Genomic DNA, 26,602 nt, shown 5'->3' with positions numbered 1-26,602 from the left:
TGCAGGGAAATGGGAGGGTGCAGGAAGAGGAAATGTGATGGATCAATAGGCAGAGGGATAGATGACTGCATCTCAGGCGGCTGTTCTTATACTGAGAGTAATGTGAACATAGAACATTACAGCTCAGTACAGTACAGGCCTTTCAGTCCACGACATTGTGCTGAACATTTTAGATTCATTTTACAGAAGTTCTAACTTTCCATCCTACATAGCCTCATATTTTTTCTGTCATCCATGTGCCTTTCTAAGAGTTTCTTAAAAGCCCCTGAAAGGGAGTTTTTTTTTAAATAACCTGGCCAACATTTAATCCCAAACAAACTTCACTCAGGTCTAGGAAATGAGATGATCTGATCTTAAGACAATACTGCGATGGGACTTTGCTGTGCACAAGTCAGCACAAGTTCTCAGGACCGTTGGCTCCGTATAATGGCTTGGGTTAATCCCCATTGGTATAGCTCAAGGCTGAAAAAGGCTACAGATAACTGGAACTTCAGCAGGTGAGACCATTCTGGCTGACATATGTACTGGTGCAAAGTCATTGCTGAGATAATCTCCGCCCCTCCCCAGACTAAGAAACAGCAATGTTGCTAGAAATCAGTTTGAGAATGCTAGGACATCTCAGATGCAGGTGGCAAGATAATCCAAAGGTAAATTGGAAATTAAATTAAACTGGCTTATTATTGTCACATGTGAGGTACAGAGGAAAAACTTTGTACTATCTCTATACTGGTGTGATAATGGTTTGTACAGATAATTGTGAAACACAGGAAAAGCAATGACAGACTGTAGCATATAGTGTTGTAATTACCAAGAAAGAGCACTGTAGGCAAACAATAATGCAAGGTCATGATGATTGGAAAGTCGACAGTCCATATTATCATGCAAGAGGTCTGTCCAATAGTCTTATAACATTGGGACTGAAGCTGTCCTTGAGCCTGGTGGCATCCTTTCAGGCTTTTGTATCTTCTGCCTCATAGCGTGAGGGGAAAAGAGAGAGTGTCCAGGGTGGGAGATGCTTTTAATTATGATGGCTGCATTTCTTGAGGCATTGAGGTGTGTAGAAAGAGTCTATGGAGTGGAGGCTGGTTTCTGTGAATGGAACACAGCTCCCTGCCGTTTCTTGCAGTCTCGGGCAGAGCAGCTGCCATCCCAAACCACCATGCTTCTGGAGAGGTTGCTTTCCACTCTGTGTCCCATCACCATGTGCCATTCAATCACCATCTCCATACTAGTCCTCGCTTAATCAACACCTCAATGTTGAAATTTTTGACCATTTTCAAATCATCACTTGACCTTGCACTTCCATAAATGCCCACAGGATGGTCTATAAGATCCACAAACTGATTCTGGCCCGGTAGCTGTTCTTTCCCAAGCTATTCTAATTTTTTTCTGTAAATCTCTAATATCCCTAGTCAAATTCTTTCTGAAAATTGTGTCAAGGACTGAACCTTGTTTAGCCATATTTCACTTTGGACTGAAGCCTGCATTTGCTTTGGAGCCAGAAAAGCTATTGAGCAAAGTTAAGGGCTAATGCATGTGACAGATTTGGGTTGTTTATTTTTTTCCTGTTCTATTCCCCCTGCTGCAAATAATTCCAGTTCCCCACAGGCACTAAAGCAACATTTCTTGTTGCTGTCTCTGTCCAAGAAACTATGTAGAGAATTTTGAGGCTGCGCAACTACTTAGAAGGAAGAGGAAGAGGAAGAGGTTTATGCTTCGCGGCCAAAACTGATCGTGCCGTCACCTGACCTTAACACAGAGGAATACCACTGCACATGGAGACACAATGGGAACATAAAACGGGAAGGGCTTTCAGCATTAGTTTAGGGGCACCATCCACCAGGGAAGGGGGTATTTGCAGCTACATCAGAGGGGATGTGGAGGCAGGATCGTGGTCCGTGAGGCCAGCATCACAGTGAAAAAAGTGGTGGGCAAACCCCGAGCGCTCCGATTGTAACATCGGAACAGAAAGTTACTGGGTTCGGCTCTCGTCATTGCAGGAGTGCTCTCTCTCTCTCTCTCTCTCTCTCTCACACACACACACACACACACACACACACACACACACACACACACACACACACACACACACACACAGGGGCAGAGAGTCTGCCTGAGATACCGAAGTGCTAGTTTGCGGACCGCAGTTTGATGGACTCTGGATCAAGGTCTCTTAGGGGTTGTTGTTTGCACGGTGAGGTTTTGTGGGGGGGGGGGGGGGAGAGATGATTCTGCTGGTGCAGATAGGGGAGAGTGGGGAGACGATGTTCTTGCTGCTGCCTGTACAAACGGAGAGGAGGGGTGCCGGAGAGGCGTTGGTATTTCTATCATTCATTCTATGGAGTTTCAGTGTGTTGCGGGTGTCTGTGAAGAGGAAGGATTTCAGGTTGTATACTGTATACATACAGCTGATATTAAAAGTACCTTTGAACCATAAAATGTAAGAAACCAGAGCAGGAATAGGCTCTCTAACCCTTTGAGATGTCTTCATCATTCATCATGTTCAAGAAAATTTTCTGATATTTTCCTGCGCTATCCAGATATCCCTTGATTTTCATTAATATGCAGAAATCTGTCAACTCAAGTCAAGCCAAGTCAAGTCGAATTTATTGCCAAGTACACAAGTAGAGTGGGGTAGAGGATTAAGAAAAACTTATTTGCAGCAGCGTCACAGGCATATCGGTACAGATAATACAGAATAGATAATGAAGAGAGACAAAGCATAAAAGGCTGCAAAAACCAGACCATGCTACAAACAAAGAGACAAGTCCATGGTGGAGCAAGAGTCCACTGCTGAAGAATGGTTAGGGTTGTGTAGGTTTGATCCAGAAATGAGAATCTCTGCTTTGAATGAACTTGCATACCCCTCTGGGACAGAAGATTCAGCACCCTCTGTCTGAAGGAAATTTTCATCGTCTCGTTTCTAAATGGCCTGCCTCCTTATTCTGAGATTGTGACTCCTGGTTCTCAACTCTTCAGGCAGGGGAAACTTCTTCCCTGCATGCTGTAAGAATTTTGTAAGTTTCAACGAGATCCCATCTCATTCCAAACTCTGGAGAATATACACTTAGTCTACTCAATCTCTCCTCGCGTGACAAACACTATTGCTGGAAGCAGTCTAGCAAGTCTTCAGTACAATTCATCCAGGGCAAGTTTATTTTTGTTTAGGTAAAATGGCAAAATCATGCACAATAATTCACATGCAAAATCTCATCACATCTTATAAATAATCAATATCTTTCCTCCTAATGAAAAGCCTTTTGTAATAATGACCAACATACTATGTCTTTCTTATGGATTAATACATCTGCATTTTGCCTTTCGCTGATTGGTACACAATGACGCACAAATCCCTTTGAACATTAACATTACCCAATCACCCAAATGATAACAACACTCTCGTTTTCTGTTCATTTTCCACATTATATTTCATGTGCCATGTAATTTCCCACTCAGTCAGTTTGATTTATAACCTTGATTCCCACTACATTCTTTTCCTTACTCATAATAATAATAATAATAATAATAATAATTATTGGTAGTCCTTCGGATTCGAAGACACACTGTTGTGCAGTTCATCTTTGGACACAGAGGTGGCTCTGCAGTCCCAGTCCGGAAGCGCAGAGTCTAGCACAAACAACACTAACAATGGAGAGGCGAGCAAAGGGTGGGTAAGGTAAGCGGAGGCAGAGCTGGGGCCAAAGCACAGTCAAGGCATAGTCACGGTGTCCCCGAGAACGAGGAAAATCCCGATGTCTGATCGACTTAAGTGCTGGGCTGAATTGGAAAGGTCGGGTATGGGCCAAATCATGGTGTTAGGGTCCAGGCCCCAGAGCGAAGAACGACCCAACGTTTGGACGATTTAAATGCCAGGCCAGATTGAAAAGGTCAGGGTGGCAGGACCAGAGGCGAGGGGAGGCGAGGGGAGGCGAGGCGAGGCAAAGATTGGTTCTGCTCGCTGCTCCATGACAGTTCCGCAGCTCTACGCTGAACTGCAGAACTGGCTGTAGAGATGCCTCTGTGCATCTATGGTCTCGCAACGTTTACTTGCCTGTTGCCTGATCCAGCAGCAGTGACGTCTGACTTTGTGTCTTTTGTAAAACTCTAGTTCTGAAAGCTATTTGCTTATTTTTATTGTTTACACAATTAGTTTTTTTTACCCCCTCTCTGCATTGGGTGTTTGACAGTTGTCTTTTTTGTAATGGGTTCTCAGACATCCCACCCTGCAAAAACTCATTTCCGGGAGGTAGCACCATCAATGTGCGGGAGACTTCTGGGAGAGGTGGGATGTCTGCAATAGAGTAGCTCCTTAGCAGCTAGCCAGCTACTTTAAATGTTAGCTATGCTAATGAATGAATGACACCTGTTAAAACTCACCTCAACATGTCTTTTACAGTGTTAACCCACCATAGGCAATAGAAAAACCACTGTTGCAAACAGTGCAGCGAGCAAACCCTGTCATTATTTTTGACCCCTATTAGGCAGGGGTACACTTTAGGGAAGTCTGGGGTGATGTACGTTTTATATTTTCTCTTTTTCGAACACTCTGCCATGGTGCGCTTGCTCGCTCTCTCTCTCTCTCGTGCTCTCTCTCTCTCTCACGCTCTCTCTTGCTCTCGCACTCGCTCGCTCTCATAAAAATCGATTTCCGGGATATCGTATATAATTTGCAGGCATCAGGGAGCCACTATTAATATGCGGGAGACTCCTGGAACTTCCGGGAGAGGTGAGATGACTGGGTTCTTTTGGGGTTTCTTTGTTTTAAAGCTGCCTGTAAGATGACAAATCTCAAAGTTGCAAAATATATACACACTTTGATGATAAATGTACTCTGAACTTTGAATCTTCTCTATGGGAAAATAGAAGTACATCACCGATGTTGTCTCTGCCTTATCTTATCTAAGTTTGTTTATTTACTTATTGAGATATGGCACGGAATTGGCCCTTCCAACCTTCAAACCACTCTGCCCAGCAAACCAGATTTAACCCTAGCCTAATCACAGGACAATTTACAATGACCAATTAACCAACTAAATAGAGATAAAACAGAATAAATAGCAGAAAATATTGGGGTTAGTACCAGATGAGTGCCTCAACAATAGTGGCAATGCAGTGTCTAAATCAGAAGATGCATGTAACAAGGATAATGCAATAATTATGAAAGGTTTTAACCTACATATAGACTGGGAAAATCCATCTAGCAGCAACAGAATGAGTGCCACTGAGTCGTGGCTTTCTAAATCAGTATTTTGATTGAAGACAACACCTATCGAAGTGAATAAACAGTAGACGTTTTGGGCAGAGACCCTTTTTCAGGACCTGTCTTGAAGAAGTGTCTCAGCCCTAAATGCTGACCGTTTATTCATTTCCACAGATGCTGCCTTACCTACTGGAGTTCCTCCAGCATTTTGTGTGTGTTCCTTCTTGTGTTTTTGACTGAGGAACCAACAAGTGAACAGGCCACCTTAGATCTAGTGCTGGGTAATGAGAAAGTATAATCAAGCAGTGAAGTGGTTTTAGGCAACAGTGATCATAATATGTTAAAATTTCATATAAAAATTAAACTGATTTAGTTGGATCTAAAAATGGATATTAAATTAGAATTAAGTAAACTATAGAGAAACTGTATTAAAAGACATGGAAGTAAACAAGCAATAGTGTACATTTAAGGAATGAAAGCATAGTCTGATGTAATATGGATCTCTTCAAGGCAAAAGTACACAGATAGGTGTCCAGTCACAAAAGTCAGCTCTAAGAAAAAGGCATATGATGGTGCCAAAGGGGTGGAGCTTAGGAGAAGATGGCGCCAACGGCAACTCCTTTGCTTGCATCTTCGGAAAGAGCTCTATTTCTGTCTTTAATATCTCTATTTTCCCATTACAGGGTTTTTTTTTGAAGACCCTGACCTGGAATTGCACGCTGACTTCAGTTCTTTGTGGGCATGGGACCCACTCTCGGGGTCTCACGACCGGCTGCTAATCAATATACCAAGGAAGCGGCCTAGAGGACTAGCGCACCTTCAGGGTTACAGGATTTCGTGGTTCTGGAGATGGGTGGACTCGAGGTCAGTGCTTCCGCAGGAACCTGGTTTGTCGTGGGAGGCGGAAGATCAAAAACAGCTAGCTGGGCTGCTGGCTGGCTGTGTGCCCAGAGACCTGAGCTCTTGGGCACAGAGCTTGGAAGAAGCGACGCAACAGACTCTTAACACCATAAATCAGCGAGTGGTTTTGTTATGTCTCCCCTCTCACTGTGAAACAGGGACACCTCTTTTTCCCTTATTAGGGAGAAAGAGAGAGAGCCTGTGGTATGTCGAATTATCGGGTGAGCGAATAGTCTTTGGGGTACTACAAGTCTGTGTCTTTATTGATGCTTTGCTGCAGGCTTGAGTGCTTGGTGGGGGGTACAGATGCTTTTTCTGCTGGTGGGGGAGGGGGGATTGTTGCTTTGCTGCTGCTTATGCATGGGATGGGCTTTGGGGTTCCAACATTTAACTGTCATTCATTTTTTGGGGCACTCTGCTGTTTTTGTAGATGGTTGTGAAGAAAAAGAATTTCAGGATGTATTTTGTATATATTTCTCTGACGTTAAATGTACCTCGAAACCTTTGAAAAATGTATACGCAAAGACTGGGAAAATTTCAGAATTCTGCAAGGAAGGTCCAAAAAGGACCAAGTAAAGAATAAATAGAATATTTCGTCAGGGCATGCTAATGTGGAAGAATTGATTGCATGGGGTCCAGAGGAAGATAGCAGACTGAATTCATAATTGGCTCAGTGGTAGGATGGCCAAAGGTTGTTTCTCAGACTGCAGGCCTATGTCTAGTGCTGTGAACAGGAGTTGGTGCTGGTACCTTTGCTGATTGTATTTTATATAAACATTTTGGATGTGAATGTACAAGGTTTGGTTAATAAGTTTGTGAATGATACTAAATTAGGTGGTCTTGTAGATGGTGTAGAAGGTTATGAAAACTTAGTATGTGGGCTGACTGGCAAATGAGGAGTTAAGATGCAGTTATATATGATATTGTTGAGGCCTCTCTTGGAGTCTTGTGTACAGTTTTGGTAATATCTTTATAGATAGATAGATAAACATACTTTATTGATCCCAAGGGAAATTGGGAAAAATCCTTATAGGAAAGATATTACCAAAAGATGTTACCACCGGCAGCGGAGGCCAAGTCATTGGGTATTTTTAAAGCAGAGGTTGATAAGATTCTTGATTAGTCAGGGCATGAAGGAATTTGGGGAGAAGGTGGGAGATTGGGGCTGAGAGGGAAATGGATCAGCCATGATGAAATGGTGAAGAAGTCTCAATGGGCCAAACGGCCTAATTCTACTTCTATGTCATATGGTTATTAAACTAGAAAGAGTGCAGAAACGTTTGGATAAGTATATAGGTGAGAGTGTAATAGAGGGGACTAAGCAGAAGAATAGTTCCGCACAGACTAGTTAGGCCAAGTTGCCTGTTCTGTGCTGTAGTGCTCGATGACTTTATGACTCTATAAAAGACATACCAGGATGTTTCCTAGACTTGGGGTCCTGAATTACAAGAAGAGGTTGTGTAAAGTTGGAATTTATTCCCTGGAGCACAGGAGATTGAGAGGTGACAAGCACTTCAGCAAGGGAAATCAAAAGGCAAAGAGGTGCCCTTGTGTACAAAGCACAAAACATTAGCAAATAGGTGCAGCGAGTAACTCAGAAACAAATAGCGTATTCTTTATTGCAAAAGGTTTGAATATTATATATATAAAAAAAAAGAGATTTTGTTACAAACGCACAGGGTGCTGTTCAGGATATACCTGAAGTGCTGCACACCATTTTGGCTCCCTTACCTAGGAAAAGATTCAGATTCATTTATTTATCACACGTGAACAGTGAAATGCATCGTTTGCATTAATTGCCAAAGCAACCCAAGGATGTGCCACACATTGCGGTGCCAACAGTTTGCCCACAATCTTCAGCACAACAACACAAGCAACAACAGCAGCAATAAAACAAATCAAAAACAAGTGAAGCGTACAGTAGCATCGGACTCAATCCTATGGAAATTCACCAGGCGAACTCCTGGGATGGCAGGGGGCTGTCCTATCAGAAGAGATAAAAAGCTTGGATCTGAATTCTTTGAAGTTTAGAAAAATGGAGAAGGAATTTGTATAGGGTGCATTTTGAGATGCTTGCACTAATGGGCAAGTCTTAGATAAGAGGACATAATGCACGAATGTTCCACCACACGCCCTGGCACTGGTGGACATGTGCCTGCTCTGCTGCCCTTCCTCCTCCAGTTTCATCACTAGTCCTTTGTAATGTCACTACTAAGAGCAACTGTATCGATATCTATATTCTTGAGGCACCAATAAATTGCCTTCAGTGAGGACGAGTACTGATTATGACTATTGCTGATATACATTACTTGTCAGCCAAAAAGAAAAACATACAATCATATACTAAATATGCAGGTCATATCAAAGAGTAAAAATTCTGGCAGTTCATTTGCATGACCTAGTTAATGTGGTCTAGTTATTTTTCAATGTGATCTTTCCCAGCATGAAATACTATTTTAAACACATTGGGTAGTCACTCATACTGGGCACTTCTAGGTCTTGTTCCTTCCTGTGCCTTTGATACAATTAAGCATGGGATGACATCCTAACAAAAGCAATGTTTCCCTTGGAGCACTGCAGTGTAACCAGGATAACAATGGGCAGACCCAAGATTACGGGGTCCTGCCTATCCTCCTACGCTCGACTGGGACTGCCTTCAGGCAAATCACTTTTTGCCTTTACCTTCCTGAAATCCCCATGATCCCCCGGCTCACTCAAACCCACACTTCTTGTGGCACTGCTTGTACAGTCAATCTCCCAACTGTACTGCTGGAGTAGGCAGCTGAGGTACAGTGACAAAGCCAGACGAGTCTACCCGGCTGCAGTACCCATCCCAGATATCCACAGGCTGCAGTAGAATTTCAAGGCCTCTAGGCCTTCATAGTCAGGCAATTTGGCAAATCCGGAACGAAACTACAAAAGATTTCCCACAAACAACTCTGGAAATTGGGAATTGTGAAATCTAAAACAAATTCTAGTTGTACACAGCAAAAGGATGGATTATAGCAGAATTGTTCACCGATTCGTTTGCAAATAAAGTTCTCCTACTGTGAATTCCCAATATTTTCCATTATTTATTCTAAACAAGGTTTGTAGAAAGCAAAATTAGGGAGATTTTATTTTTACCATATTGACTTCTCTGGCATTCAAATTAGTGCAAACAATCCCAGCATCACTGATATACCACCCATGTGTACTGCCTTCAATAGAGGATTTCTGCAGTTACACCAAGCATGATTAGATGTAAAAGAAAACAACAGGGAACATTCTTAGTAGAATTATATAATTGTACAGCTCAGAAAGAGACCATTTGGCCCATTGAGACCATTCTGGTACCTAGCAAAGAAATCCTGTCAGTCCTGTTCCTGCTACCTCTTCAAATTACCCTCCTTAGCTGTCTTCTGAAGGTGATAAACTGATTCGGTTTCATCCACTCTTACAGGCTGTGAGATCCAATTAATAACTGCTTCCTAAGTAAGATGATTTTTCTTTACAGAAGCCTTTTAGCTGAGGCACAAAGATTTTAAATCTGTTTCTTTGGGGAATAACTCTCCTCTATCTTCCTGTCGAAACTTGTCATTATCTGGCACACCTCTATCTAATCTCCCAAACTCTCTTTTTGCTTAAAGGGAAAATAGCTAACTCTTTATTCTGAGGGTATGACCCCTACTGCAGACAGTCACTGAAAGCATCATACCTGCCTCAACCCCATGAAAGAATTTTGTACATTTACTCAATCCTGAATGACACTAATAATGGTAAATTACCACAATAAATGCTACTTTACTATTGTAAATTACAACAGTAACAGCAGAATAATTTAGAAAATAGTTATTGCTGAAAACATACCTGGAAAGCAAGTGGCTAAATGTTCCATGAGGGCCTCATGTGTGACAGGCTTCCTTGAAGCATTCATTGCTGAGATGGCCAAGCAAAGAATTTCCCCAAGTGGAATAAACTGTGACTGACTGATGGGGGACATGCTGATTGGTGACACATCACCTAAGGATCAGATACAGAAATAAACTTAATTAGATTTATTGTAGAAAGACTCAAACCACATTTATCCTATTGAGAGACAGATTGCCAAGTGTGCACAACTCATAAAATGAACCAGTATTGGGCAGGCTGTGTGAACATTAACTGAAGCTTCTGAATTAAAGTGAATCACATGTGAAAAATAAATGTAGCAAAGCAGGTATACAAATCTGACCCACATCTTGTTGACCTCCAGAGGGGGAGGAGGAGAAGACGGTGGCGCAACGCAGCACGCGCGGCCACTCTGGTGGTGATGTCTGTTACTTGTCAAGTAGGTACCGTGCACAATTCTGATTTGATGGAGACAGACGTGAGAGTACGGAGGAACATCTGGAGTAACTTCTGAAATGCCCGCTTCGCTGCCGCTGTTGCTGTGTGGTCCAGAATCTCCAGAGAAGGCCCCGAATCCTCAGCTTTGCTTCTTTTGGCGGCCAGGGCGAGGTCGAAGGCGCTCGGGAGGCAGGTCGGAGGCTCAAAGTTTTTGGACGGACGGACTCAGTGTTGGCTGTGGGCGGGTGCTTCCAATGCATCGGCAGTTGTCGGTGCCTGGAGGTTTATGGCTGGGAGTTTCCCCCCTTGCCGCCTGCTATCGGGGACTCGGGAGTCGATCGGGACTTTGAGACTTCTTTTTTTCTTTACCATGCCCATGGTCTGTTCTTTATCAAATTATGGTATTGCTTTGCACTGCTGTAACTGTATGTTATAATTATGTGGTTCTGTTAGTGTTAAGTCTTTGGTTTGTCCTGTTTTTCTATGATATCACTCTGGAGGAACATTGTATCATTTTTTGCTGCATGCATGCATGCATTTCTAAATGATAATAAACAAGGACTGAGTGTTCTCATAATCTAATCTAATTACAGTCAATATCTATATCAAATACAATACTGGTATATGTAGGCCAAGAAATTGATTCGCACAATGCAATGCTTTTGGACATTGCACGTAAACAATTGTACTTTACAGCACGAAATGTCTCTGTTCTCAGAGTGGGTTAACACAGTCATTTTCAGAAATAAACATTACTGAGAAAATTTTATGTACCTCAGCACTTTCCAATTTGCCCCGTCATATCAAAAGCAGCACAATGGTAAAAATTTATCTCAAGCAAGATTATCAACCGCACTGATCCGTGGCATTATTCCCTGGTGGGTGAACCTGCTTTTAATAATGCTGAAGGCTCTCATTAAACAATATTCATAAGGAAAAGCAAATCCCTCCAAAAGTCATAAGACAGTGCTACACAACTGTCTGCTGAGCAAACCTCAAGTAGACCAACTCTGACAAGGATCCCAGCCACTATTCCTCCAGATGGTTTCAGCATGCTCACCCTCAAAATTAATTGGCCAGCAGAGGCAAAATAAATCCAATTATAAAAAAAAATGAGACCACATTTGACAGATTGAAGAAAAAGTGGAGGAAGACATCTGATCAGAGGTGGCACATGCAGTAGGAAGTTGCCAGGGAGATATCTGTCAGGGTGTGAGTGCCCATTGTATGTGCTTACAAGGAAGCAAAATGCTCCTTCTGAGATTGCAAAGCTGCATTTACCAGAATAGATTCCTCATGTCACCAGCAGAGCATAATTTGACTTTTGACAATATAACAGAGTATATCTCAGCCCAGACAGACTAGCAGATTTCCAAGCGCGAGTGTCACCCTGCCTCTCGGTTCTAAGAATTGTACCACTTGTGTATGTTTTTGAGGTACCAAACCAAACTGTTCTCAAAGTCATGCTCACCCTCATACACCTTGCCTCAGGGTCTTTGTGGGCCGTCCCTACGGAGTTATGTAGGTTATTCTGCTGCTCATTGCTGCTTTGCAACAATCAGAAAAATGTAAGCCAGTAAACCTGTTTTCCCCCACCCCAGTGTTAGGTTTAGTCTTGAACTAAAGGGTGTCTGTTTAACGAACACACACAAAATGCTGGAGGAACTCAGCAGGCCAGGCAGCATCTATGAAAGACACTACAGTCAACATTTTGAGCCAAGTCCCTTCATCAGGACTGGAGAAAAAGATAAAGTCAAGAGTCAGAAGGTTGCGAAGGGAGAAGAGGGAGAAACACAAAGTGATAGGTGAAACTGGTAAGGGGGGGGGAGGAGTGAAGTAATGAGCTGGGAAGTTGATTGGTGAGAGAGCGACAGGGCTGGAGAAGGGGGAATCTAATAGAGGAGGACAGAAGGCCATGGAAGAAAGAAAAGTGGGCGGAGCACCAGAAAGAGGCGATGGGCACGCAAGATAAGATGAAAGAGGGAAATGGGAATGGGGAATGAAGGGGGGGTGGTGCATTACTGGAAGTTTGAGAAATCGGTGTTCGTGCCATCAGGTTGGAGGCCACCCATAAGGTGTTGCTCCTCCAACCTGAGTGTGGCCTCATTGCGACAGTAGAGGAGGCCGTGGGTTGACAATGTTGGAATGGGAGTTCTTTTCCATAGATGCTGCTTGGTCTGCTGAGCTCCTCCAGCATTTTGTATGTGTTGCTTGGATTTCCAGCACCTGCAGATTTTCTCTTGTTTAAGGAGACTGAGGGGGTAGGCTTTTCATATACAGATTGATGGAACAGGCTGACAGAAGAGGAGGTAGCGGCAGATACAACTGCAGCATTAAAAGGTATTTGGATAGGTACTTAAATAGGGAAGGTGTACGGGAATACAAGCAAAAGGGTTTAATGTTGATAGGCAGTGCATTAGCATGGATGAGGTGGGCTGATAGTCTGGTTCCATGCTATACAATCCTATATAGTCCAAAGGTGGGGAACCTTCCACCTCTTCTTGATGAAAGTTCTGGGCACGAAATATTGTTTCCCTCCACGGATGCTGCCGACTTGCTGAGTTCCTCCTGTGTGTGTGCATTGCTCAGTATTTCCCCCATCTGTAGACCACCTTTGATCACTGTGAATTGCGTACTCACACTTGGAATGGGGAATGTGGCTGAAGGGCAGGGCTTCCAAAGTTTGGTAATTCATCATAGGCACTCATACTCCTGCAGAAACATTGTAGGTAACTTGAGACACAGGGAGACACTAAGGCAGTGGTCCCCAACCACCGGGCCACAAAGCATGTGCTACCGGGCTGCGAGGAAACAATATGATTTGGCGATATGAAACGATATGAGTCAGCTGCACCTTTCCTCATTCCCTGTCAAGCACTGTTGAACTTGAACGCACGCAAGGTCATTATGCACGCGTCATCCATGTCAGCGCGGGAAGAAGATCAACTCCTTGAACTTGCAAATGACGGTGGGCTGAAAAGTATGTTTGACATAACATCTCTGCCGGCATTCTGGATCAAAGTCAAGGCTAAATATCCTGAGGTAGCCACGAAAGCTCTGAAAATGTTGCTTCCATTTCCAACATATCTCTGCGAAGCGAGGTTTTCGGCAATGAATGCAATGAAAACTAAATTGCAGAATAGACTGGACATAAGGAACCCCCTTCGAGTATTGCTGTCTCCCATCACCCCTCAATGGGACCGTTTTGTTGCAGGGAAACAAGCCCAGGGCTCCCGCTGATTCAGCGATATTGGTGTGTTGCAATGATTTTATATGTTCATACGGGGAAAATATGTGCTGTGTGTTTAATATCCAAACGTTACTTAAAATGTTATGATGCTATTGACTTATAATTAACTTATCACTATATTCATACGAGGAAAATATGTGCTGCGTGTTTAATATTAAATTTGTTAGATAAACCCTTTTAGAAACAAAATTGAGTGATTAGCCACTTATAAGTGACTTATAGTTGACTTATCACCTATATTCCAGTTGTGATTAACAACATCCCCCCCCCCCCCACCCCCAGGGTTGCCAACTGTCCCGTATCAGCCGAGACATCCCGTATATTGGGCTAAACTGGTTTGTCCCATACGGGACTGCCCTTGTCCCGTATTTTCCCTGCTAAGGTACAGCGTTCCTATGAAACCTTTTGTGCCAAAATGGCGTAAAGCGAAGAAGCAATTACCACTAATTTATATGGGAAAAATTTTTGAGCGTTCCCAGACCCAAAAAACAACCTACCAAATCATACCAAATTACACATAAAACCTAAAATAACACTAATATATAGTAAGAGCAGGAATGATATGATAAATACACAGCCTATATAAAGTAGAAATGTACAGTGCAATTTCACTGAGCTGAATTGCCAAAAACGATTTGTAGAGAGAAAAAAAAATCGGCGCATACATGCATGCGCACGTAATGTATGCGCACAAGCCTTCACGGTCATGGTAGTTTTTCTTGGGGTAAACACAGTAAGAAAGTTGGCAACCCTACCCGCCCCCCCCCCCCCGGGTCGGGCCGGTCCACAAGAATACTGTCAATATTAAACCAGTCCGCGGTGCAAAAAAAGGTTGGGGACCCCTGCATTAAGGGACTGGAGATGCTGGAATCTGGAGCAAAAAAAAAACACTGAAGGAACTCTGGCACTGAAGTTCAGACAGAAATGAACTCAGAAGGAAATGCATAATGTTTTGGGCCAAGATCCTTTATCTGAATTGTTTCTAAGCCGGAAGAGAGCTGCGTTCTGCACACAATGTTCTTCAGAAGCCTGTGCGCATTTCATTCCTCCTTTGGGAGGAGTCTGCCACCTCCCCTCCATCACTGCATCATACACTCATGACTTGGTAACATTCCCCAGTAGCTGAAACAGAATTGTCTGTATTACCCTCCAACCCTCTTGGGGCTTATTCCTCATTCGCAACTACTGTTGTGGAAAATTTCGCTTGTTGAACCTGAAAGCAGAGAAACACTGCATGTGAGAGACTGTAGGCACTGTTTTTGAATCGGTGCTGATGAATTTCACATTTATTTAAAGCAGGGGTTCCCAACCTGGGGTCCACAGACCTCTCAGTTAATGGTAGGGGTCCAAGGCATAAATGAAGGTAGTGAATCCCTGATTTAAAGCATTAGTGAGACTTTGAACATGGGAAAAGAGGTGCAGAGCAATTTCTAAACGAGTGTCTTTGATTTATCCAGGGCCAGCTGACTACAATGCAAACCACAGGAGTGAGCTTGGCCAGACTCAGGTTATGAAGGAAAAGCACCTGCTGGTGAACTTACTTTCCATTACCATCAAGCAATCCCTGAGACAAGACTGTGTATATAAATGTTGGACAAAGATGTGACCCCTCTGCGGCTGGCCCAATCAATCCACAAGCAAAATTTAGCAAGACACTGAGCTGGTGCTGCATCTAGCTTTGCACGTGCAGTGAGCAATTAAGAAGGCAAATTACATATTGCAATGGAACTGCAGTTTAGTGATAAGGAAAAATGATTTGTACCTTGCACGATTTCACAATCAGCAATAAGAAAATGGACTGATAATCAGAATCAGATTTAGTATCACTGGCACATGTTGTGAAATTTGTTGTTTTGTGGCAGTGGTACAATGCCATACATAATTTTAAAAACTATAAATTGCAATAAGGAATATTTATAAATTAAATTAAATCAGTAGTGCAAAAAGTGAGGAAAATAAAAGAGTGAAAATACTGAGGGTTTATGGGTTCATTGTCCATTCAAGTGTTGCTTCCAGTTCAGAAGATGGCATCTCTAACAAAGAGGAACTCCCACTGGGCTGCCCTGCTGCATCATCCTTGGTTTGTGCATTTGGAGCTCTGAAGAGACACTAGACCCTGGGACATTTTTCATTGCAGAGCAAATAACTGAGCCAATGTTGATTTGGAACTACAGGTCTTCCCCAGTTTAGCGGACACCCATATGTTCAAATGAGAGTTTGGGAGATTGACAGGGTGGATTTGCTGGGTGCTGAGGACATGCATGTGTCTTCTGTCGTGTTTGTGACAATATATGACTGGTGAGTTAAATGCCCTGGTTTACTACAATTTGCATTTGATTGACCTATGTTTTTATTTAAATACGTGGGCAAGTGACCACAGTTTTGACTCACAAACAGTTCAGAGGAACAGAAGCCTGCCGTAACTTGGGGTGAACCTATACATTACCTATCCATCATTGCTGCTAGGGATAAACCCTGGAATTTTCCCACCCAAAAGAACTATAGGAACGTCTTCACCTAGAGCACAGCAGCAGTTCAAGGAAGGCCACTACAACCTTTTCAAGGACATCGGAGAATGGGCAGTAAGTGCTAGCTTTTCCAACAATGCCCAGAACCTGAAAAATAACTGAAAATGGCAGCTACGAGGAATTTCTGAAACAGTTCTGATGAAATAAAAATTATCAGTTTTTTTTACTGATAACACATGTTCACTGACTGGGAGGGGTACTGACCGTTATGACAGGATCACAAAAAGAAGGTTCACTAATTCAATATGTAAAGACTCTGCATACATGATTACTATCAAAAAGGCCAATAGTAACCCATCACCTTTCCATATCCCAAGATTAACACAAAGATTTATGCTTTACTTGTGTGGTAGCTGTTGCTACTTCACACTGACACTGAAGTTCAGACTGTCTACATGTGTAGTGCAATGTAATGGGTGACAGATGATATACAGTTCATAATCAAAATGGCTCTACATAATTCACTAACATTGTCACTGAGTTTTGTGTTCACTTTAAGAGACGGCACCTGACGTGATGACGTCAGTGTAAGGCAACTGCTTTTATCTTAGTTTGTAAAGGAAGTAAAGGACTGCAGCTTTATGTTAAGCATGTAAACAGACTGACATGTTTTAATCACGGATTCCTACACCTGCACATCCGACATCATGTAGTGTTTGCAGGTGCACCAGGATGCCTGTATTCATGAATATGAACAACCTCCTGCACCAGTTGAATCTCTCGTAATGCCACTGATTTCCCACAGCAGAAATCAACCAAAAGGCAGACAAATACATGGCAAAAAACCCTTCCCACTTACACATGGGGGGGTGGGGGGAGAGGGAGGGGGAGAGACTGCCCTGTTATCTGATGAAACGTTCTGATTAAGTTTCATTGACCTGGAATTTTAATTATCTCCCCATAGTTGCTGGCCATCATACTGAGCATTTCTGGTATTTTCTATTTTCATTTATTTTCCAAAATTAGCAGTGAATTGTAGACATCAGCTGTTAATGTAAATCCAATAAGCATTTGTTATTCTCCATTACTTGTGTACTTGATTCACTTTTATTATTCGGAATATATTAAATAACATCAACTGTTTAAACAATGTGTCTTATTTGTTACAGATACTGCAAAATATGTTCTGTTGTACTTTGTTCTGCAAAATATGACCATAAGACACAAAAGCAGAATTAGGCCATTCAGACCATCAAGTCTGCTCCACCATTCCATCTTGGCTGATTTATTCTTCTAAACCCATTCTGTTCCCTTCTTCTGATAACCTTTGACACCCTGACTAATAAAGAACCTATAAAACCCCCATTTTAAATATACCCAATGACTCGACCTGCACAGCTGTCGCAATAAATTCCATACATTCATCACCCTCTAGCTGAAGAACTTCCTCCTCATCTCTGTTCTAAAGGGATGTCCTTCTAATCTGAGGCAGTACCCTTTGGTCCCAGTCTTCCCTCATCCTCTCTAGTTCACTCATCAAAGCCTTTCAATACTTAATAGGTTTCAATGAGATGCCCCCTCATTCTTCTAAACTCCAGCAAGTACAACCCCAGGGCCATTAAATGTTCCTCATATGCTAACCCTTTCATAATGCAAAAAGACTATATGGCATTGTAGCAGAATTAGGCCATTTTGCCCATCATTTGCTCCACCATTCGATCACAACTGAATTTCCCCTTGCAATCCCATTCTCCCCATAACTTTTGATGCCTTTTCCAATGTAGAACCTACCAACCTCACTTTAAATATACCCAATGACCTGGCCTATGGAATATTTGCTAGGTTTCAATTGGAATCTCCCCCCCCCCCCCCAATTCTTCTAAGTGAGTGTAGAACTAGAGCCACCAAACACTCCTCATACATTAACCCTTTCATTTCTAGGATCCTTCTTATAAACCTCCTCTGGACCTTCTCCAATGCCAGCACATCTTTTCTTAGATAAGAGACCCAAAACTGCTCACAATACTCCAAAATACAGTCTGACCTCAGCATTACATCCCTGCTTTTATATTCTAGTCCTCTTGAAAGTAATGCTTACATTGCATTTGCCTTCCTTACTGTAACACATCTGGCAAAGCTCCCAAACAACCTCAACACAATTGTCCGCAACTTTTTGCCTGTAAAAACCTCTCCCCATTCCACAATGGAAGAGCTAATGAAGGAAGTAGGCTTGTGCAGAGTGACTGGGGCAAGTCTTGTATTTGGGCCTTGAGGACAATTCAATTTTCCATCAAGGCCCATGCATTAAAGAAAGGTACACTGGCTCTGTATCCATGACCAGCTCAGCATGGTTAGGTCATTGGAGGGAAACCAACCAGATAACAACTATTGCTTCAGAATTAGAATCAAAATTATTGTCACTGACATTAGTCATGAAACTTGTTCTTTAGCAGATTACTGTAAGTTACATTAAAATGTGTATGCATATATAAGATAGATAGAGCAAAAGATTGATACCACAATTCATGGACTGCTCAGAAATCAGATGGAGGATGGAAAGAAACAGCTCCCAAAACATTGAGTGTGGGTCTGCAGACTCCCACACCTCCTCCCCAGTGGTAGGAATGAGAAGAGGGCATGTCCCAGATGGTGAGGTTCACCAGTGATGAATGCCAGCCTCTCAAGGCAGCACCCTTTGAAGCTATCCTCAATGGTGAAGAGACTTGTGTCTGTGATGGAGCAGGCCAATTCTACGATCCGCCGAAGCCTCTGACAATCCTGGGATCATTCTTGTGAACCTCCTCTGGACCCTCCCCACTGCCAACACATCCTGCTGACTCAAAACCGCTCACAGTCTGTCCAATACCTAATAATGCCTCAGCATTGCATCCTTACTTTTATATTCTAGTCCTCTCAAAATGTTTGCTAACATTGCATTCGCCTTCCTTATCACCAATTCACCCTGCAAGTAACCTTTAGGGAATCCTGCACGAGGTACCCAAGTCACTTTGCACCTCTGATTTCTGAATTTGCTCCCTGTTTAGAAAATAGTCCACACCTTTATTCCTTCTACTGATTACACACTTCCCTGCACCGTATTCCATTACAATCAGAATCAGGTCTAATATTTTTTGCAATTTAATACCAATCATAGCATAATTTGCAAGTAGTCAGACTAGAGAAAAACAGGCCAGCATTAATTAGGTTTTACTTTTTACATTACCTTCTCAGTTAAAAAAAAAGTAACCTACCACATTTTCCTGACAGACAGTTAGGCTCAGTGTCAAGTAGCACTGACACTGGTAATCATCAATACCACAGCATCTTCCCGCAGATCCTTCTCATATACTTGCACAGTGTGCTATGCCTATCCTTTTTACCTCCTGCCTTCCAGGACCACAACACTCAATCCAGGTGAACCTGTGATTTACCTGCACATCTTCCAAATCAACGTAAGGCATTCACAGCGTGGAATGTGTGTGGAGAAACCAAATTTCAGTTCAAGTTTACTGTCAATCTGTCTGTACATGTGTACAACCGACAAGACAATGTTCCTCCAGACCAGGGTGCACCAACAAAGCACATAAAAACAAAATATTACCACCAGTTCATGTAGTGCGCAGCACAGGTAAACAATACAGTATACAGCTCCATGCCGTAGTGATGAGACTTTGGTGGTGGCAGGGTATCATTAGTTTCGCAGCCTGAGGGGAGAAGCTGTTACCCAGTCTGGTGGACCTAGTCCTGCCATCTTGGGATGGGAGGTACAGATCGCTAATGGGCCCTTCGTATACAACGCTCCCAGTAAATGTCACAAATGGGGAGCCAGGGAGGCTGGAAGAGACCCTGGTGATCCTCTCAGCTTTTTCAGACTGAGTGACTGCTTTGCAGTGTACCTCTGATCTGTTTGCAAGTGACCTTCATTAATTCCTGCCATGCCCAATGTGACCTGTCAGTCAGAAATCATTATAATTATAATCTGCTGTCATCATAAAGTTGATGGGTTTCCCAGATTGCAATCAAGGCCGATGGGTTAATCATGTTTGTATTCTTGGTACCTGTCCTTGGAGGCTGTTAATTTATACCTCTCTGACTCAAACAATTAAGACTTTGCAAAGATGAAGTTCTACAATTTCAGCAAAGTACGGTTTAATTAAAGATTAGACACTAGTGCAGAGAAATTCCAAGTCCATTTTGATGGATCTTCCTGCTTTGGAGTGCCTGGAAAGTAGAGGCAGGGGGATGGGAGCAGCCAAGTGCCAAACAATGGAGGTCAGTAAACCCAGAAGAACAGACTTCCCAAAGTGCTCTCCCTCAAGGTGAATTTCTGCTGGAAGTTAACAAGTTGGAGATCTTTGGGACCATAGTATCCAGTACATTGGTCAGAGTATTCTGACTGGTTGCATCTCCACCTGGTATGGAAGCTCCAATGCATTGGATGAAAAGAGGCTGCAGAGGGTTGTAGACTTAAGACGGCTCCATCACAGGCTCAAGCCTATCCACTGTCCAGGGCAAATACAAAAGGGGTGGGGGGAGGGAATGTCGACTCAGACCATGAGAGGCCTGCGTCGGGCATTTTCATGCCTTACAAGGAGCATATTGGAAATGCAAAAGGCAGTACTTCAATTATGGTAATATGAGCAGAAATTATTGATCTGCAGAAATTATTCACCAAGGAAGAGGAGAATATCGCTTTCAAACAAGAGCTACTTATGGATGGTACACTTCTTATTTTCCTAATGACTAAAGATGATGCCATTTGGCCCAGTGAGTCTATGAAATATTTCCCAACAATCCGATCAATCACATTCTTCTGCTTACACTTTCGTATAGATTATCATACAACTCGCCTACACCTCAAGTAATTTATCCACCAGCACCTCAATGGGATATTGGAGGAAACCAGGGCACCATGGCAAACTCCCGCAATCACAGGGAGAACTAGTAAGCGGTACTGAAAAACAGATTTGGACCTAGGTTGCAGGAACTGTGTAGCAAGATGAACCCTCGATCTCTTAGTCTACCTCTTCATGGCCCTTTTACCTTATGATCTGCCTGTACTGCACTTTCTCTGTAACTGTACCACTCTTGTTATATTACTGATCGTATTACTGCAGAGTACTTGTGTTCAGTATGATCTGACTGGATGGTGTGCAAAACACAAGTTTTAGCTGCATCACTGTACGCGTGACAAAAACAATCCAAATTATATCACCAACACTATCACCACAAAATCCTCCAAACCCACTAGCAGTGAACCAATGTCAGTGCCTACCCACAGGGTGGCATCAAGGCGCGACGACATTTACTTACTGACTCCTATCGGCAGGCCATTTCACTCATGTGCCTGGCATCAGATTCCAAAAACAGGCATTCCCTTCCCCACCACCCGCATGATCATGTGGGCCATCGCTACATTGACTGTTCTGATGCTTCTTTGTTCTCTGCAGCAAGATGCGGTCAATTAATCTGTGGCCATTTTGGAAAGAGGGCTTAAAAAAAAACCCTTGAGCTGGTACAGTGTCAAATATATTGTTAATGAGCTTAATGAAGAGACAGTTCTACTTGCAGGGAAATGTGGAACACAAATTTGATGCAGGAGAGCAAAATGCACCCGGCAGTGGGCTGGATACCCTTCTACAAGGGTGTGAATTCTCCCTCCCCACGTAGTCCACTGACTATGTCAATGTGGTGTACAGATTATGGCTCAGCCTGAATTTTTATCCCAAACATTGCTCTGAAGATATAGAGCAAAAATAAAAACAAACTGCAGGAGGTACAGATGCAAGATTTGGACCCAAAACATTGACCGTTTCTTTCTTCCACAGATGCTGCGTGACTCGCTGAATTCCCCCAGCAGTTACTTCTTTTGCTCCAGATTCCAGCCCCTGCAGTCTCGTTTCTACCAGTAGAACAACTCAGGTCTAGTGCCTGGAAGTTTAAATACTTGTGCACATTGTTGTTTGCTAACTCCCTTTGTGATGTCCACCATTGAGTAGCAACATTGTCACTCCCTCAACATGACAGTGACACGAGAAATCCCAGCCAACATGCAGTGTTATCTAACACTGTATAAATGGATGGCTAATTTCTCATTGCGGGAAAACCAAATCATGTGCTACCAAAGTTCATTTCTTTTTTGACTGCTGCTTAACAGTTAAGTACCAGGTTTTCACTCTGTGGTGTTGAGGTCAATGCAGGAAGCATGGATTCTGCCACAGGTGAGGCAGAAGGTGACTGGAGAAACTGATGAGTGGATACAAAGTGAGGTAGTGTGTGGCTTCTGCCCTTTCCACTGGGCTTCCTCTAACTCCTGACAATAGGGTACAAGGCGCTTGATGCCAGCGCCCCCCCCCCCATGCTCCTTCTCCATTATGAGTGGTAAAGGACTAGGAATTCTCAACAGTTGCTTGCATCAAGGCTGGCATACATTCCTGGCCTACCAGGCAGCAGTAATCCCAGGTCTCCTATATGCTTCCGAGACTTGCATTAGTTCCAGCGGATAACTCAAAACTCTGGAGTGATACCAGAAACACAATCACCCCAAGATCCTCCAGATCCACAGGCAATGAACCAGTGTCAGTGTCTACCCACAGGGTAGCATCAAAGCTCAAGGACATTCAGCTGACTCCTCTGGGCAGGCCACATCACTCACATGCCTGGTAACAGACTCCAAAACAGGCAGATTCCATGCACCCACAACTCTGTGTAAAGAACTTACCGCTGACATTACCTCCCCATACTTCCCTTCAATCACCTTAAAATTACACTTCCTTCTATTAGCCATTTTTGCCCCATGAAAATATCTCTGGCTATCCCTTCTATCTATTTCTCTTATCATAGAAACTATTTTTGTTTAGAATGAAGATGCAAGAGACTACTATTGTTGGGATCTTTACCAGCAGTTATGGTTGAAATGACAATAAAAATTGACTTGACTTAATCTGGAGCACCATTCTGCTGAACTCAGCGAGCTGAGTCGCATTTGTGGAAAGGAAAGGAGTTGCTAATGTTTTGGGTTGAAGCCCTGCAACAGAACAGAGTGGAAAGGGAAGACAGCCAGTAAAGCAGGATGGGGAATGGAGGAACAGTTGGCCACTATCTTATCACTATCTTTTGTTTTTTATACTGGCTATCTTCCTTCTCTCCTCTCAGTCCAGATGCAGTGCCTCAACCCCACCACTCTGCCCACAGCTGCTCGACCTGCTGAGTTTCTGCAGCAGAGAGGTTTTTTTAAAAAAAGGGAGGTGGTACAGAGATGTTTTTTCTAAGAACATTCTGACACATTAACAGGCATATAGCAGCCTCTACTTTAGGAGGATTAGATGGTTAGCTGTTTCCATCACAACTGCAGCCATCTGCCTCGAATCACAATGAAGCCATTTACAGGTGTAACAAGATACCTCACTTTACCCTGAAAGGACTATTCAGGTGGCTCTGAGGATTACAGTTGGGATCTTTTGGTTTATAGCCCCGTATTGGAAATTATACTGACCTATCTCATATTCCAGTCCAAAAATGTTTCCTTCTGAATATTTTACGATCTAGGTGATGAAAGTGCACGTCATTGTTTAAACTGTGTTTTTCCTCTCTAAGCATTGTTTTCATCTGCTCCTTTTTCTAAAAATATAAAACGTTTCTCTGACATGTTGCTTAAATATAATTACAATAGGAGTGCATTCATGAATTGCTAACCATGTAGTTTTTTTTTGGGTGAATTTGTGTTAAGGCAACTTTGTTTGACACAGCTCAGCATATTTGATGCACAGGTCAACAGCTGCTCCAGAACTGCTAGGCCAAAAGTATCCACTACTGAGCCCCAAACCTGTAACCTTTACACACACAGGAAGCAGCTCACCCTCAGTTGGCACCACATACCAGGCTTGTTGCTATTAACAGTAGTCATCCAGTAGGTCTGAGCTAGATAGAGAGCAAGGTGAACCTCCAGAATTTCCACAGGATTACTGGCAATATCCCAGTGTAGTGCCATCTATTAGGCCGGGGCCGACCCTGGATATTGTGTCCACATACAGTATAATCCAGGCCAATCTACGTCACATCTATTTCGGCTGATGAAAATGCAGGGGTGTTTGGCTGTAAAAGCTGAGCCCCTCAACACCTGGCAATGCATTTTCACTGGGCTGGAAAAAAGTGGTCATCACTCACAGGAAATTAACATTTGACAAACTACACAAATAAATGAAGCAAAGTATAAAATCAGCTTGATAAAAAGCTTCACACAACTTAGTATGATATGGGAGATAAGTATTGCCAATGAATTATCTCACCAAGAGATCACTGATTGATCCAAACTGGATGAAGACTTTTACATCAGACAGAATGAATTCAGTTTTCAATGTCCCACATCAAAGTTGCTGGTGAACGCAGCAGGCCAGGCATCTCTAGGAAGAGGTGCAGTCGATGTTTCAGGCCTCTCGGAAGGGTCTCGGCCTGAAACGTCGACTGCACCTCTTCCTAGAGATGCTGCCTGGCCTGCTGCGTTCACCAGCAAATTTGATGTGTGTTGCTTGAATTTCCAGCATCTGCAGATTTCCTGTTGTTCCGTTTTCAATGTGTTCAACTGCAAAAAATACACTGGTATCAGGTCAATTAGATGAAGTGTGTGAAAATCCAAATACTACACACTTTTACAGGAATATCTGACTGCAGCAAATATGGACTTAACTGGATTGCAACAGGAAAAGAGAATTCCTACCATGGCTCACAAGATATTAAACTGTGAAGATATGGGAGGCGATGTGGTGCTGGTAATGAGACCGCCTTTACAAGTAGGGGAAAGAGTACAAGGAGGAACCTGTTGTAGCGTGGATGATATCACCGGACAGACAGAGTCACTGGTAGATACAAACAGCTTCTTTATTCGACACAACAAGCAGGCATCATACGGACAGAGACGCTTCCCGCAGAAAGGTCTACTAGCTCAATGTGGGCTCGATATTTATATGCTAAACACAAAGGCAATCGCTACTTGAAAAGTTATAGACAATGCTTCCTAGTGAAGCTACATATAAAATATCACAACATCCTTTCCTTCCGATGCCAACATGACATGTCTGTGTTGGTATCCACAGCCTTTAGGATTTACTTGGCATTTTACGTGCTAACATAGAAGACAATTAATATTTATAATTTATAGATAATACTGTCTTCGAAACTACAGCATCAGGTCAAACTATGGCGCCAGAAGCATCTGGTATTCACACCTTTTTAGGAAGCGCGTTGTTGTGCACTCAATCCACAGTACTTTGCCAAATAGAAGTCTGGTGGCCAAAGTCATTTAAGTGTAAACAAATAATCTACCCAAAAAAAACCTCTAACAGTACCCATGAAATCCAGAGGGCTGACCTATACCCCACAGGGGAGTACAGTGTTCACTCCGACAAAGTTCCTAATACAAGATTTGGACTACCTACAGCAAGGGACTGGACAGATACTTTCTTTAAAATTCGCCAAATCCACTGGAGGGTTGAGCAAGTCAACAATGTTCCAGGGTATCAATGCTTCTCACATGACTGAGGGAGAGGTAGGAGAGGAAGGCAAATTGCACTATTGATTAGGGAGAACAGCACAGGAAAACCTAGGGGGAGGATGATACCCAAGGCCAAGTGGATAGAACCTAGAAATAAGAAAGGGGTGATTACTTTGATAGGATTATAATCTACCTATATAATCCACCCAATAGTCAGCAGGAATTACAGTAGCAAATATGTGAGGAAATCACAGATTGGTGTCAAAATAACAACATTGCAATAATAGGTGATTTTAACTTCTGTAATACTGCCTGGGACAGCCATTGTGCTAAGAGATGAGATGGGGTAGAATTTATTATATTTATTAAGTGTCTGGTCAGAAAAAAAATAAAAATGTCAGGTAAAGCTAGTTTAGATTAAGCGAGATCCTTGCGCAGTATAAAGGATATAGGAGTGTACTTAAGAAGGAAATTGGGAGGCAAGAAAGGATATGAAATACTGTGGGCAGGTAAGATAAAGGAGATTCCTTAAAGATTCCGTAAGTATATTAAGAGCCAAATGGTAGCTAAAATGTAAGGATTAGTACAGGAATCTATGACCGAGCTGTGGGAAATGTGCAAAATCTAAATTAAATAAATCTTGCCTATATCCTAGGAGAAAGGCATAGAGAATTGTGAGGTCAAGCGAAGGAACATTAATGTCATGGAGCATATCAGCGTTATGGAAGAGGTGCTGGTGGAAGTCTAGAAACTCAAAGGTGGATAATTCCCAGAGCCTGACCAGGTGGATCCTAAGATAGTATGGGAAGTAAGGTAGGAGACTGCTGGCCTGGGCAGAGAATCTCTACCTTCTTTAGGCACAGCTGAGCTACCTGGAGGCTGGAGGATAAATAAAGGCACAACATTTAACTAAAAATGAGACCCAGGATACTACACATCGGTGAGCCTTGTATCAGCGGTGGGAAATATTCTGAGAGATGCAATTT

At 42.8% G+C, this 26,602-nt stretch overlaps 1 protein-coding gene across 6 annotated transcripts in view; it reads right to left on the bottom strand.

Moving 5' to 3' along the window:
* Positions 1-26,602, bottom strand: part of LOC140197579 (storkhead-box protein 2-like) — a 332,737-nt gene that overhangs the window by 23,482 nt on the left and 282,653 nt on the right. For all 6 annotated transcript variants that reach the window (XM_072257716.1, XM_072257718.1, XM_072257719.1 and 3 more), the window contains exon 2: positions 9,950-10,102. In XM_072257716.1, the coding sequence (XP_072113817.1) occupies positions 9,950-10,102 (153 nt within the window). The remainder of the gene's footprint in view (positions 1-9,949; positions 10,103-26,602) is intronic.

The sequence above is a fragment of the Mobula birostris genome, chromosome 5 (assembly GCF_030028105.1).
Source record: "Mobula birostris isolate sMobBir1 chromosome 5, sMobBir1.hap1, whole genome shotgun sequence".
NCBI classification, from domain to species: domain Eukaryota; kingdom Metazoa; phylum Chordata; class Chondrichthyes; order Myliobatiformes; family Myliobatidae; genus Mobula; species Mobula birostris.
The sequence above is the reverse complement of the archived record's forward strand: the minus strand, read 5'-3'. Positions and strand labels throughout refer to the sequence as shown.